At 40.0% G+C, this 15,523-nt stretch overlaps 1 protein-coding gene across 4 annotated transcripts in view; it reads right to left on the bottom strand.

The window, feature by feature from the left end:
- Nucleotides 1-1,590: 1,590 nt before the first annotated feature.
- The window catches only part of EPHX1 (epoxide hydrolase 1), a 29,976-nt gene continuing 16,043 nt past the window's right edge, over nucleotides 1,591-15,523 (bottom strand). For 2 of the 4 annotated variants that reach the window (XM_035557617.2, XM_050709560.1), the window contains 6 exons: nucleotides 14,781-15,008; nucleotides 13,977-14,106; nucleotides 13,165-13,379; nucleotides 10,666-10,774; nucleotides 10,181-10,306; nucleotides 1,591-8,610 (listed from right to left, as the gene is read on the bottom strand). In XM_035557617.2, coding sequence (XP_035413510.1) covers nucleotides 8,385-8,610; nucleotides 10,181-10,306; nucleotides 10,666-10,774; nucleotides 13,165-13,379; nucleotides 13,977-14,106; nucleotides 14,781-15,008 — 1,034 coding nt within the window. In that variant the 3' untranslated portion in view covers nucleotides 1,591-8,384. Of the gene's footprint in view, nucleotides 8,611-10,176; nucleotides 10,307-10,665; nucleotides 10,775-13,164; nucleotides 13,380-13,976; nucleotides 14,107-14,780; nucleotides 15,009-15,523 lie in introns of those variants that run through there. The other 2 variants (XM_050709561.1, XM_035557627.2) reach the window with 2 other exon arrangements.

Genomic DNA, 15,523 nt, shown 5'->3' on the forward strand with positions numbered 1-15,523 from the left:
TTCTATTGCATGCACCACAATTAGCTTTTAATTCTGCTGATGAAACGATGAATGTAGTTCCATGATGTAACTGGTGGGGTGTATGAAGCTGCTTCTCACTGTTCAATGTGTTTCCATTACTAATCTCTTCCAACCAGGAGCCTGCAGTTTCTGGTATTGTGACTCTGGAATCCTGGTTGATAGCAAACATTGCTTTCCTGAGGCAGGATTTATTCTCTTCTGTAGCAGCTTTGCTAAGAAGGTAGGAACTAAGTTATGGTTTAACATATATCTGATCGTCACAAGCTTGAATGAATTGAAATTGCCACCTCAAGGCCAACTTCTGTGGTTAGTGGAAAATAATACTCTGTGGTGTGAGTAAGGATTTCCATAACTTACTCAATAGAGTTAACTCTATTTCTAGCTTCAGTTCTGGGTGAAGTTCTCTTTCTATTAAAGATTTAGTTTGGAAATGTCCAGAGCAGCCATGATAGTTTTCTTTGAGTCATTTGGTTAGATCGTCTGCATTTTTAAAAATGCTACTTTTTACTACTGTATTTTACTTCTTGCACAAAAGCTTCACCTTACATTTTTCTAGTTCCTAAAATGAGCAGTTGGAGGTGGTATTGCTTGTCAGAGGGAAATTACATTCATTCTGCTATAACCCTCCTCAGACTGTAACTTACTTGCTACCAGAGAGATATTCAGACGATTCAGTACATATTTGTTTGCGGAAATGTCTAAAACAACCCAAATCCTGATTCTTAGTTGTCAGGCTGTTGTTCTTAATATTGCATTGGCAACATCTCCTGATGTAAAGGTTGTGGTCCTCAGCAGCCCAGAGCTTCATTCAATCTTATCTATCACATCCAAGATAAACACTGTGATATGTACACTATCATATCTCTGTTATATGGTCATTTTAGGGTGTTAAAACACTTTTCCTGACTGTAGACAGAAGATTATGTTTAGATTTTGAAGTAGAATAGCTTTTCTGGGAAGTCACAGAACAGTGGTTACAAGATCTGCTATCTCTGAACTCTCTGTACTAGATCCATGCATGATATTCAAATGGAATGGGTGGGACTGTAAATAACCAAGGAGAAATGGAAATTTTCACAACTGTTTCTAGACTTAGTGGTTAATTCAGTGTTTGTTTCATAGTTAGTTAAGACACTGTTCTTGAAAGCAATATTTACAACGGAGTTCCAGAAATCTAATGTAGCGTATGTTGTAAGGTACTCCAGGAAGCAGTGCCAGAATTTATTGCTGGCTCAAATCATTACTGCCATATGGTTGTCAACCTTCAATTTTTACGTAGTTGAGGCAAAACAGTGAAGGTTTGTGATGGAAGTTAGAGGCTGTTTTTAAGAGGCATCAATTTGTTATGCTTCTCAGGTATTTATTAAAAAAAAATTGTAGCAGAGGAAGACTTGAGAACAGAAGGAATGTAAGAAATCTATTTTGGTACACAGCTCTTCTTCCTTATGTATGAAAATCTTTCATGCATTTAGTGTTATTTTATATTTGGCGTTTCAGATAAATTACCTTTATTACAGCCCACTCTCCTGAATTGTAAAGCACCAGCTTGCTTTTTTTTTTTTTAAATGAAGGTGTTCCATGTCAAAACTTTGAATTCTTTTTTTTTTTTTTTTTTTTTTTTTTTTGCGTAAGGCAAATCAGCTGTGTTTTGTTTTTTTCCTCTATAGGCATAGAAAAATTAAACCAGTAGCTATCTCCACAGAGTTAAGTGGAAAGGGAAAATGATTTAGAAAATTGCTAAGAACCATAATTTGGCTGCAGACATAGTCTTTGAGAATAAAGTAGGCTTTTCTTATTTTTTTCATGTTTTACAACTATCACATCAGAATTATTCCTAAAACAGTGAGAATTCATTCTGCTCTGAGACTAGAAATTGTAATTTGCTTATTCATTAGGAAGAAAAGGGCAAAAGTTGGGGAATAATTGTTTGTGTGCCTTTAAGAGGAATCATTCAAGCTATAATTCCCCTCATTTAGCTTTAAGAGGAAAAAGACATAATAGAGAGGTTAGGACAATTAATTTTATCTGTATTCTGCAGGGGGCTCAGTTTCGTGTGAGATATTGCTTATTCCTTCTTTGTCTCTTGTTCCTCTGAAACATTAAGGATTCTTTCTGATTACTGCAAAAAGCTTTACCAGCCACAAAAGACTTAGGGTGACATAAACAAAAATCAGTGAGACAAATACGTAGAGGTGGACCTTAGCTCCCTCGAGACTGCCCGAGAATTTCTAGAACTCGAGATACAAATATATTTTCCATACAAAACCTCTCCAACAATGTAGGCTTGGTTGAAAAAAGAGTGTAACTGCTGAAAAATCAAGTCCTTAGACTACGTCAGTTTGGGAAGTTGAAAGGTTAACAGGTGCACTCTGAGGAGAGGTGACAAAGCAATGATGGCCATGTAGTCCAAAAGTGAATGGGACTACGTATACTCAGCCAGAGCATAGCTGCAACCCAAGTGTCCTGCTCGTACGATTGCACTGAGTGAGGACTGCCATCCAGAAAAGAGGCAGAAGCGGTAGCTGGGCTGGGCCTTTCAGGTCCCTTGGCAGAAGAGATGGGCATCGGTTATTTGAATATAACTGCTTATGTTGACTTTGGTTTATACCTCTGGGTGGAGCACATCCACACATCCTTGTGCGGTGGAGAACTAGGAATGAAGCAACACTGTGAGTTGTGCTGAGAAGGAGGGGTGGGAATGTTTTTTTCTGGTAGCCAGCAGGACAGGCAAAAGTTGATTTTAGCATTGGATGTGAAGTGGGATATGGGGAGAGGGGGGCAAATCAGGGACTGGGAGGAATTTAAGGGCTGTGGGCCTGCTTTTTCTTTTCACCTGCTGCCTTCACCATTCCTGCCTCCAGGGCCTGGCCCTCCCCCTGCCCGAAGCAGGCTGCAGCTGCTGAGAGGGGCAGACAGCTGGGCTCCTGACACAGCGCCAGGCCCCTTCGCTCAGCTTTGGGCACTGAAGTTTTTGCAAGATGGAGGCCAGGCCCCTTGCAGCTGCTGGAACAGGCAGCATAGAAAAGATGAAGTAGTCAGTTTCCTTCTTTGCATCTCCCTTGTACTGTTGAAACAGCTACCTGGTCAGTCTTCAGATATAGTGGTGTTTGTCATGTTGGTGTCTTTGACTCATGTTGGTCTCTTTGACTTTGCGGTTGTGTGGGGTTTTGTCTTCTCATGTTTCACATTCACCTTTTCTCTGTACTGTTCTCCCTTTGCACTGTGATGTGCAGTGGCTTGAGCCATTTGAATAGGTTGAAATGGTGGTTTGAATCCACCAAAGAGGGTCTATCTTTCATTTAAGAAAAGATGGAAATCCATCATTTAAGTAGAAAATCTCATTGTTCCTCCTATCCTCAAAATTGCAGGTGGTACTATCAAACATGGGGAGCATGAGCAACCTTCTAAACATCTTAAAATCCAATCAGGAAGGTATTTTGAAGACTGACGTTTGGACTACATCTAGCAAGGGGAAAGAGCTGTCACTCAGCCCAGATTGGTTTATAAATACTGCTCTCCAGAAAACAACTGACGATTGTAATAGGGCTACTTCTTCCAGCAGCACTGGCAATACGCTATCAGGGCTGTCTGGCACTGCACAGGTTATTTCTTTCACGGAAGAAAACTAATCCTAAGCAAGATGTTTTTAGTGCGAGTTATGTTCCTTAAAGTGCTATTACATCAACTCAAACAAGTGGCATCATTTCTCAGTGTTTTCAAATAAGCTAGCCTGAAATCAATATGGATTTATTCCTCATCTCTTCCTACAGTATCCAGAGGGATGCTTCCATTCCTCTTTCAGACAAAAATGTCTTGATTTAATGCATTTTATGTATTGTACCGGCTTGTAAAACAGAACGTGCATTTGATTGACTGTCTTGAACGGTTAAATCCCTACCCCTTGCTGACTCAGCGGTGATGGATAAGTGCCCCTTATGGATCTAGATGTCTACTTGTGATGCTACTTAATGATTTTTAAATTTTTTTAATGATGGCTTAAATTTCTTTTTGGTGCAAAAAGTGTAGTGTCTTACAGTTTCAAACTCATAATCTGAGTAATGCCTGACTTTTTTTCTTTAGTGTGGACAAAGCCTTATTTAGTTGTATAAGATTTCCAAAGGCTGCATTTAGTGGCTTAGATTTTAAGGACTTTTTGATTTGTAGTTTAATAATCAGAAGTCAAATTTGGTTGTAGTGAGAGTTAATTTTGCTGGAGTATATGACAAGGCAACTTTAACTATTTTTCCATACCAGAAACAGATATATTCCAGCCCTAACTGAAGTGCTTTGGAAAGGAAGTTCTGCTTATTTTCAGTGGCATTGCTGTGTTTTTTGAACCTTTTATCCAGACTCTTCATGGACAGTAACTGGCTAATTAAAAACTAACATTTAGGTCACCTGTTTCTGTTTTCAGTGTGGTATAGATCTATGTTTTGGAGCTATTTAAGGAGGTGGGGCCTTTAGGACAGCAATTTCTTTGAGCAGGGACTCTGGGGCAACTTTGGTGCAGAAATGGAAGTTTCACCAAGAAACGGCTCTTGAGCAGAGTAAAATGCTTCGAGAACCAAACCATCAGCAGATTCTTGGTTCTCCTGAAGGATATAGCTACTATGTCAAAAAGCCTTATTCCCAAGAAACAGCTCAGCCAGCAATGGCAAGTGCTGCATTTAGCCTTGTTAGAGGACACTTACTGTCCGAACAGCAGGTACTCAGCTGGCTTGCTTAAGTATAACAAAGCAGGGGTCCTGTCTTACTAAATATTATTGCAATAATCTGATACGTAGTTACTTGCTAAAACAAATGTTAAAACTATTTCTGATTATCTGACACTCACTTCTGCACTACTCACTTTAGTACTGTACCAAATAATTGCCCACTAGCCAAAAGCAGAGTGTGTATCAGAAGTGAGTCTGGATTCACTCAAGGCAGTTATCCAAGTCTCAGGCTTGTGTGAGAGTTCCTGCCTGCAGCAAGACATGCAGATTCTATTATTAGCCCACAAACACTTCATTAGCGTTAAACTTTGCACTACAGGCAGTGGGTTTGGCTGCACTTTGCTAAAAACAGGTGATTACTTTGAGAAAAAGGGGAGGGGAGTTGATGGCAGGATTTATGACTGGCACGTAGCTGAATTTTGCACTCTTGTAGGTTGTTGTAGGATTTTACTGTGTCTATATCTAAGTGTAGATAGTTGGAGATGAACACTAGCTGCTGATAGCTGTTGGCTTAAGTTTTGAGAATTGTGACACCAGAATTTGAAAAATCTTCACTATTTAACAGGTGTTTACCATTTTTAAGCTTCTAAAGTCTACACCTTTTTTTCTTTCAGACAATATCTAATCAAACTCATTTTCATGCTGGAATTAATTTCTCTGTGACTATTTTATATATGAAATAAAGCTGTCAGTATGGACTGCTCATTTGCAGTAGGCTGAAATGCACTCTACCTGGTGCACAGAGTGGGGAAAGGATGTGCTTACTGACGCTTACTGTCCGTGTTCATTATCGTTGTCTCAAATTGCAAAGCACTGGGAGACGTATTTAAAAATAAAGGTCTGGTGGTGGTTGGCTTTTTTTTTTTTTTTGTCAAGCTCTCACTGGTGACTGAGCCTAGATGGGCTGCTGTAACATAAGATTGCTAAATAGACCCCTGCTGTGCTTTCTTTCACTGAGGCTGGGCTCCTTCAAGGAGATCTGCTCCAGAAGGGAGACAGAAAATTCTACTTACATCTGAAAATGGGTTTGGCAGGCATCATATAGCAAACTTCCTCCCCACTTACTTTAACGGTGCTGTGACTGAACAGTCCCTAGGGAAGTATTCAGTTATATCAGTACATGGCAGTGCTCCCTAGCACCACAGCAGATGTCTGCATGTGTGTTAAAGATGAGGGAGGATGATCTCCAGCTCTGAAATATAAGACCACACAGGAGACAGAAGTAAGACAAAAACAAATGGCCAGAGATCAAGGACTAGTGCAAGAGGGAGCACAGTGGTGCCTACAAGCAGCTGTTGCTGTCAGAGGTAAGCAGATGCCTCCTGGAAAAGCAATGCGAGTCACCCGTGTGCCCTGGCTGCCAAGAGGACCAATCATATCCAGGGGTGCATCAAACACAGCACTGCCAGCTGGGTCAGGGCGATCGATTGTCCTCCTCACCTCAAGTACTGTGTGCAGCTTTGGATGCCACAGTACAAGAAGGACATAAAACTACTAGCGGGCGTGCAACAGAGGGCTATGAAAATGGTGAACAGTCTAGAGGGCAAGATGTGTAAGGAGCAGCTGAGGTCACTTGAATTGTTCAGGCCAGAAAAGAGGAGACTGAGGGGAGACGTCGTCGTGGCCTACAGCTTCCTCATGAGGGAGAGCAGAGGGGCAGGCGCTGGTCTCGTCTGTCTGGTGACAAGCGATATGACCTGAGGGAAAGGCATGAAGCTGTGACAGAGAAGAAGGTTCAGGCTGGATGCTGGGAAAAGGTTCTTCACTGAGGAATGGTTGTCGGGCACTGGAACAGGCTCCGAAGTGAAGTGGTCGTAGCCCCAAGCCTGCTGGAGTTCAAGAAGTGTTTGGACAACACGTTCTCAGACATGGTTTGATTTTTGTGTGGTCCTGTGCGAAGCCAGGAGTTGGACTTGATGATCCTTGTGGTTCCCTTCCAGCTCAGGATATTCTATGATAACATTGAACCTTCTAACCTTTTCTTTCTGAGAAGAGCCTATTTTAGATCACGTGAATGACTATTTTCTGCCTATCTATTCAGAACTGACCAGCCTAAACCAGAAATATTTTGCAAACACAGACATAAATATTGACTAATGAAAGCTGTTACAGGTGAGTACAGAATTTGTGCTCAATACTAATCTGGAAGCAGTCAGCTGTGTTAAGGAATTCAAGTACAGTTGAAGGGTCCGTGGCAGCACTGCAGTCAAATCTTGCAGGGCAACCTGAGAGCTACTGGGCTTTCCTCTGCTAGCACCCAGGTGCAGAAACACCAGGCCAGAGTAAAGGTAGTGAGAGCTCTCATCTCTGCTCAGAAAAATGGCTAAAATTGGTCCACCAGCAGTCTGCCCTAATGATGTTCTGTCATGGCTTATAGGTGGTTTTGAGCACTAAAATTCAAATGTGCCCAGCAGCAGTGTTGACTTGCATTCTGCAAACAAACTGTGGGAAGGAGCAGTAACTGCTACTTAACAGCTCCCATTCAGATTCATATTTTAAACTAACACTAATCTATGCAAGTGTTATTAATGGATTATACTTCCCTATGCTTGCAAGGAAGGGAAGTATATCAAAAGTGATTAGAGAACAAATCCATACTGAAATCAGTCATCTGGCTACAGTTTTAAAGTGTTTGAAGCTCAGCTGCACATACTAGGTACTGCTGTTGGCAAAAATACACTGCCTTTCAGTTTTCTTTGAGCAGTTTGCCTTTCACCTGACCTCTGTAACAAATGCAATATAGAATCAGTAGTTTCTGAACTGACACAGAATCACAGCTAGTCAAAAGTTTAAAGCATATGTACGTGCAAGTGTTATTCAAAGTTTTAATGCAAATTTCCTTTAATTTTAAGTTAATCTTTTTTTAAATTTTATTTTAAGAGGTGTTTACAGTAGTACCCCGTAGAAGCAGTGCAAAGCCATAGTGTCTCGAGCCTGTCCAGGACTATGATTTTAGTTAAGAGCACAAATTCCGTGCAGAGGCTACTTGGGCTGTAATTACACCTACCCCCAACTCCTCCTTCTGGTCCAAGCTACAAAAGCCTGTGTGTTTCAGCTACTCAGCTAACGCTCCAGCTGCTCCTCACACATTGTTTTCCTAGGAGCCTGGTGCAGGGGAGCTGAGCTTCCTTCCAGCCAGGAAGCTGCTTAACAGCACAGGCTGGAAGAGAAAGACAGCCAGCAGCAGCCAGCTGGTTGGTTTAATGAGCACTGTAGATCAGTGCTGATTAATTGATACAGTCATTCAAGTCAGGTCTTGCTTGACTGTTCCCCATTGTGTATGTGGGGAATCTCACACATACATCAACTCAACTTTTACTGCTGTTGTGAAGAAAAGCTGTTGGTAATAATTAAACTGAGTATTAGCAGTGGTAAGGTCTATTTCTCAATTTCAAAATAAGAGTAAGTGGTATTAGAGAACAGGCTTTAGAAGCTTCTGCTTGGGGGAGAAAATAACCAAGTAACCTTCATGCTACATTCTTAGCGTAGCTGTGCTAAAAAAGAAAAATCCTTGGGTTTCCAAGGCTGTATCCTATCTCAGCTATCCTGCAGTTTTCTTGCTGTCCTCTCATATCTGGTCAAGAATAAGATCTGATTACAGTAGACTTAGTAAGCAATAAGCAATTACCCTGCTTTTCCTAAGGGGAATTATTCTCCTTTCTTTCTCCAAAGTTGCTCTTTCTCTACTCTCCCAACAAATTGCAGAATATCTTCAGCAAGAAGTTCAGGTTCCTCTAAAGCTGCGAAGTGGCCACCTTTAGGCATCAAATGGAAAGACACTATGTTGGTGTATTTCTTCTGGGCCCAAGCCTGGGGTGTGTGCATGACTTCATTAGGGAAGGAAGCGATGCCAGTAGGTACTTGTACTGGGAGCCTGAGAGAGAAGAGAGAACAACAATTTTATCTTTGAGACACGTAATTTGGCAAGACGTGGAAAGTCCCATGAAAATGTTCCTCAACAGATAGGCACATGTGTTAGGCAATTAAAAACTGACTTCCAAATCTTAAATTTGAGCACTAGACAATGCTCCAGTTCCTGGAAAAAAAGAAAAAAAGGAAGATGGCTATAATATTTTGCACACACTAATATATAAGGCAGTGTTGCTAGGTATCCAGGGCATAAGAGTTAGAAGAATGGAAACTAAGGAGACAGCCCTAGGAGGCAAGTTTCCTCAAGCTACATTCAGAGCTCCAGAGTCATGTATTGAGGGGAAAGCAAATAATTTGACAAGGGCTGAAGAGAGATTTACAGTGAATATTACAACTAGAACATGTTGAGTCTGTCAGGACAACTGGAGGGTAAGCAGGGGAAGAATTTATCTTGAACCACTCGCGCTAAGGCAGGGATGGGGAAAAAGAGAGCAATAATAGTAAATCTATGCTAGCTCAAAGGAAACATTTCTTAACATGAGACTTTGTCCTCTAAAGTGTCTTCCCATAGAAGAAAGCTCTTACTTTTAACTGGCATGAATGTACTCTACAGAACGTTTTGTATAGGAACAAGTAGAGGGAAGCAACTGCATTTGAAGGGAAAAGTATCTTAAAGTGGAACTAGCCATGCTTGTTATAAACAGCAGTATTTCCTAGGTTGAAATATCCCATACACATAAGTTGCATTATCAGAAGTGACAGGTTTTAAAACTCAGAACAGGGTGCTTACTCTTATGGATGTTTTTGAGACTCTTTCCTCTAGGCACGTAGAAGCTTGTTTAGCTCATCTCATGTAGGCAGAACTGGAGCAGAATACTGCCCACAGTGTAGCCACAACAGCTTCAAAAACCAAGTCAGCTTCCTGGGAGCATCATTTCACAGCTAAATAAATACCATAGCAGTGAACTGGGGTTGTGAATGCCTCTGGGCAGGTTTAAACCTTCCCCAGTAGTCAACCTGACAGAGGTATATGCAACCAAGCTGTTATCGTAAGTGTCTGCACATAGGAACATTAGTCTTACCAACTTTCAAATTATGCAGCGTTTGTCATTATACTGAAGTTACTTCCAAAGGTAGAACTTTCTTTTTTTTTTCCAGAAATAAGCAAACTGTGTCCAGAAAAGTACCAGAACTTCATAAACAAAACTGACTAGGTGACTCAGTATCCAGGTATCTAATTTAATAACTAAATTTAATTTAATAACTGAAATCAAATCTGGAAATAAGTGTATATGCTCTTCCCTAGCTAGACACATGATACACTATGAAGGGGAGGTCCTCAAGCAATGTTGTTCCAGTCAGCTGTCCTTGCTGGTGGTTTGGGATTCAAACCAAGTTATTGTGTTTTCTGAGCACAGTACATCAACTGACCTGTCCTGCAGAGATACACTGTGACATAGCATTCCTTTTCCTCAGCATTCATAAACTTGGCAGCAACCATAAGACATAAGCAACCTATCTGCAATCATAAAATTAAGTTCAAGGCAAAAACATTTAAAGGAAAAAACACTTACTTCTCATGTTTCTGTGTGCCTATTCCCTTCTGCAGATTTTCTTTGTAGAAACGCATTGAGGAGACTATGCAGCCTGACACCCAGTAGATCATGATATTGGTAAGAAGATCATCCAGGTTAAATTTCCTGAATAAGTGAGCCCAGAAATTGCTTAGTTAGAACTAAATACCATTTTGCATTACTTTAGCAGGGACTTGACTTTGGTTTTGTTGTAAGGGAAAAAAAACAAGGTAGGAAAAACAGTTAACTCATTAAGATTTTCATTAAGCCAGTTCTTACACCCTGCATTTTTTGTGGATTATCTCTTAAGGAGATACAAGGGGGAAGGGAGCATATCAGCCTGCATGGCCTATTTGCTTATTTGCATGCTGTAGTGCTACAGACTCCTTATATGATGTGAGGCCATCAATTCAGATAGAATCTTATTTAGCTATGACTTGTGGCATAGTCACCTCATCCAAAATGGCATTAAAGGAAATGCTTACCTCTCTAGTCCTCCATCTTCTAAATTACGGAATTCCAGATCAGTCCATGTAGAAAATTTCTCCAAGATGTATGCAGCCAGTCCTACAGGAGAGTCATTCAAGCCACAACCTGAAAAGGAGGAGGAAAAATGCTGACCTCAGACTGCTTTAGAAGCTGCCCACTATAATACAGGGTAAGTAACTTTACAAAGCAGTTCCAGCCAACTGTGTTTTTAAGCAAATAAATTAGTAGAACAAGTCAGAGCCATTTATTGTTGGATCATAAACATAGTATCTGCATACCAACAAGCTCCACCTCAGCTCGCATCCCATGTTTTCAAACTGATGTAGCAATATTGCATTTCTGCTGGCTTGTGTGTGTGCGCACATGTGAGCTAATAAGATTAAGGTCTACGTGCCAAGTAGGGTTTGCTTCTATTAATCTGGAAGTTGCCCAGGTGAATTTACACCATTAACTAACAGCAAAAACTTTTTAATGATTATTAGAAAGTCATTAAAGAAGGGCAAGACTTTATAAAAAGGTCCATCTTCCACATTAGCAATAGCCAACTGCCTTAATGTAGGACAAGTCTTAACATACTTTTTATAGTTGTTTTACTTGGATAGAAAAAAAAACAAAAACAGAACACACCTGTGCTTGGAACTTCGCTAATACATCCTAGTGCTGTGAAATACAGGGACCATAAACTGTCCCAGCTGCTCAGAAAAATCTCAGAAAAAGCTTTTCCTGAGGAACAGCAATATATTTGAAGTTCCACCCCTGCAGCCCAACTGTCCCATAAGATGCCTGACACTACAGCTAGCAAAACTTTATCAGTAATTACTATTTAAATGTAGTTGAGTTTCAGTTATTAAACAAGTAACATACGTATCGGATGCCAAGTGTTCCAAAAAGTTACAGCTAGTATGCTTTCTAGATGTGCAGAATTAGACAAGCAATTAGCCTGTTCTCATGTACTTCACTTAGCTGGGAACAAAGAAGAGTACATCAGTTTACGTGTAGGAAAAACTTCTATCAACCCTAACAGTACAGAATACAGGCAATGCCAAGCCTCTTCAATCAACTGAAAATGAACCCAAGTTCCATGCAAATATCCTCATGAGTAACTATAAAATCAGATCCATGTAAACCAGTTCGATCAAAAGCCAGTTCTGAAAAAATCAAGAGATTAGTATCAACCAAAAGTCAGAAATGACTTCATTGCTAAGGATAGCTCCGTGTTGAATCCTGTTCTTGCAAGGTAGAACTGTACCACCAGAAGGCTCAGGAAGACCTTGGCAGCCTACCAGGCTGGGCCTCTCCCAGCTACCTAAAGCTTCCTTCCTCAGGGTGTCATTTTTCCTCTGGGAGCCTCCCCCACATCATTCCCCTCTTCACTGTCCTTAAAATTGCAGGAATGCTCCTGCTTCAGCTCCCAAAACATGAGCTTACTGCAGGTTCACAGTCTGTGCAGTCCACACAGTCTGCTCTGACAGACCACAGACTACCAGTAAGGGCAAGAATCAGACAGAAAAACAGAACACATCTCGGTACCCGTCAGCTACCGGCTTTCCAATCTTTTCTTAAAGCAAAAAAAAGGAATCGGAGACTAGTAATTTTTAGAAATCACAACTCAAAGCAAGCCAAATTATTTTAAATCCATAAAACTATCATTTTGCCTACATACTTTAAGAATATGCCTGCTTCTGTAGCGAAGTGTATGCAAAGACATTAAGAAATAGTTTCTATAGCTGTTTTTAATAAAATCTACAGTGAGTGAATTGCTGCTGCACTAAAATAAAAATATATTCAGTATTCTGGACTCAGATTTCCAATTCAGTAGCAAAAAATATTTTTAGAACAGAAATGTTTAATACTTAGATACTTAAAGTGATTAAGCAATATGAGTGATTAGCTCATCTAGAAAGAAAATTCATAGGTACACACATTTTATTTTCTTGAAAGTCTGCAAGTGATTCATAACAGTGAGTAAGAACTAAATTTGACTTTTTCAGGTATTACTTCTGCCTATTAATAAATTAGCTTGTGCGCTAAAACAGCTAAAAGCTTCTTAGTTTACATCATTTTGATTGTGATCCATTCTCAGTGGAGAAACTATCTTTTGTTGTCAGCATATTTGCAATAGAATTACAGTCCCCAGTGATAGCTGAAGTGGAAAAGTATTAAACTATTTATGAAAACTAAGAATGTGGTCAGTGATACTTAGAGAATGCTCAGTTCTCATAATTCACCCCTTTTGCATGCAAAAGTGAGTTTAATATTATACACCCATCTATCGCCTTTTACAACTTGATACAGAAAAAGAGACTGTCTTTAAAACCTCTGACCTTCCTACTTCAATTTCCTCTAGCCTTTCTACTTCCATTTCCCTGAAAAACTCATTTTCTGTCTATTTTAAGCAGCATGTTTTGTTTCTGTGACATTATAGCTAAAAATTAAGTATTCTGAGCTCTAAAAGCATGTTTTTTATTGTTGTTTGTTTTGTTTGCTTTCTATACCAACAGTATCAGGCTTTGTAGCCTGTATGTGAGCGTAGCCAGATTCCAACAAGATCCTGTAGAGCCCTTTTTTCAAGAAGGGAAACATCCGCCTAACGTCTTCTTCCTGGAAACCGAAGAGCCCTGGAAGATAGCGGCCCAGCAGAATGGAGAGCAGGTGGGTGAATCCCATGTTCGTAACAGAGGCTAGATTTAAATGAAGACCTTTCAGATGGCTAAAAATAAAGACAGAAAAAGGCCCCACAAATTACCAAAATAAAATGTGATTCAAAGTTGTTATATTTAGAATGAATCAAAATGTTATAAAATGTTCTATTTAAATATTAAATGCTATATTATATATATTATTATTGTAACAGATGTTATATTTACAATGTTCAAAAATAGACATCCTTAAATTCCAGTCCACTAATTACATCATTGCTCATGACCTTAATTGTACTTCATAGTGTGGCTTTTCACAAAAAACAAGTCAAAGCAGCAACTGCCAGGAGTCAGAGCACGCACACACAGACACAGATCCTCCTTTTTTTTTTTTTTTTTTTTTTTTCTTTTTTTCTTTTTATAAATACTTATCCCATTCCAGAATCCCCTGGAATCATCACAAAACACACAACTGTTCATCTTTTCAGAAGAAACCGAGGCATACAGTTCTGGATCAATGCTTAACATAGAGCACTGATGAGAAAAACTAAACAGTGCTTGTTTTTAGGACTTGCTTAGGAACAATCAAGTACATAAGCGGTAACTATTTAAAGAATAAAACAGCTTTATATGCCGATCATGCAGCACTGTACCAAAGGGGTACTCACTTGGGAGCTATCTGCGCCAGATTGGTGCAGATGAGCCAGCCCCAGTCACCACCTTGTGCATAGAACTCGCTGAATCCCAGTCTGAGCATCAATTCATAAAATACCGAAGCAGCGCTTACAGAATTAAAGCCTGCATTTGAAAAAAATATATAAAAATAATAATTAAAAAAACCAAAATTGCATTAATTCCAGCCGCTCTTCTGAATGTGCAACATTTATTCTCCCTGGCATAAAAAAGTTCCTAAGAAATGACAAGTCCACTTTTCCTTGCCTGTCTGACAGTCTACATGGAAGCCCTTGTCACACTGTCCAGCCCTTGTCACGCTGTAAGGCTTAGAGAACAGGCAGAAACCCAGAGAAGAAAGTTCAGCTTTCATTACAGCCTGGTGTTCTCCTAACCCTACTAGTTTTCCATGTATTTAGCCTGCTAAGGGGTTGCTGAACTCCTCCTAAACCAGTCATACTCCAGCCGAGCCCTGTCTGAGGCACTAAGCATTGCCCAGGGAATGTGTTTCCATTTTGCCTCTGTGGGTGCAGAACCTTATCTTAATGATAACTAGAAACTTTTTAATTCATGGAGTTGTTACTTCATAACCTTTTATAGTCCTTTGTAAATTATCTAGCCATTGCTCCTGAAACTAATGTCATTTGCAGTGGTATCCACCTCTCTCTTTCCACATGACACACAGGATCTTTGTTTCTACACTGGCAAAACAAGGGACAGAAGTCACTGTTCCGCTAGCAGGGGTTGCCTCATTGTAAGACTAGGCTTGTGTTAGTTCAGTTTCTTCTCATATATCATACCTTGTTTGTGGGGTGCTTCTGAGAAACCATAGCCAGGGATAGAAGGGCAAATGACTTCAAAAATGTGTTCATCGCTGAGGCCATGGCTGGCAGGGTCAGTCAGAAGAGGAATAATTTTGTAAAACTCATAAAATGAACCAGGCCAACCATGAACCATTAATAATGGCTTTGCAGACTGGCCTTCAGGCAAACAAGGAGGCTTTACATGAACAAAGTGGATATCAATGCCTGTAAAAAATAAAACAAGTAATTAACATGCCCAAACTTACCATGACACTGAAACTAATCACAGAACACATTCTGAATAAATCTTTTAACATCTTTTTTGTTTGTTGTTTTTTCTTTTTGGTGAGCATGCAAGCACCCTGCATTTCTTCGGATCCATTTATCCAGGAACCTTAAAGTACTTTATAATGGGCAATTAAGTATCACAGCACCTAAATGAGGTTGGCATATTTCTGTTTTCAAATAATTTGGCAAATTAAGACATAGTAGTGAAGCAATCTTCAAACAGTAACACTGTGACTCACACAGCTTAAAGGCAGAAGAGACAATTACATCATTTAGACCAAGTGCCCTTATAATCATACTGAAATATCGCTATATGGCACCACCTAGGTTTTGGCCAGCCACAGATTTTTCTTCCTGAAAGGCATACAATTGCAACTTTAAGGCATCAAGAGACAGAGATGCCCCCCATCATAAGCAGCAGCAGTTTATTTGGGGGCATTAATCACTTTTCT

Source organism: Cygnus atratus, chromosome 3 (assembly GCF_013377495.2).
Source record: "Cygnus atratus isolate AKBS03 ecotype Queensland, Australia chromosome 3, CAtr_DNAZoo_HiC_assembly, whole genome shotgun sequence".
Lineage (NCBI taxonomy): Eukaryota > Metazoa > Chordata > Aves > Anseriformes > Anatidae > Cygnus > Cygnus atratus.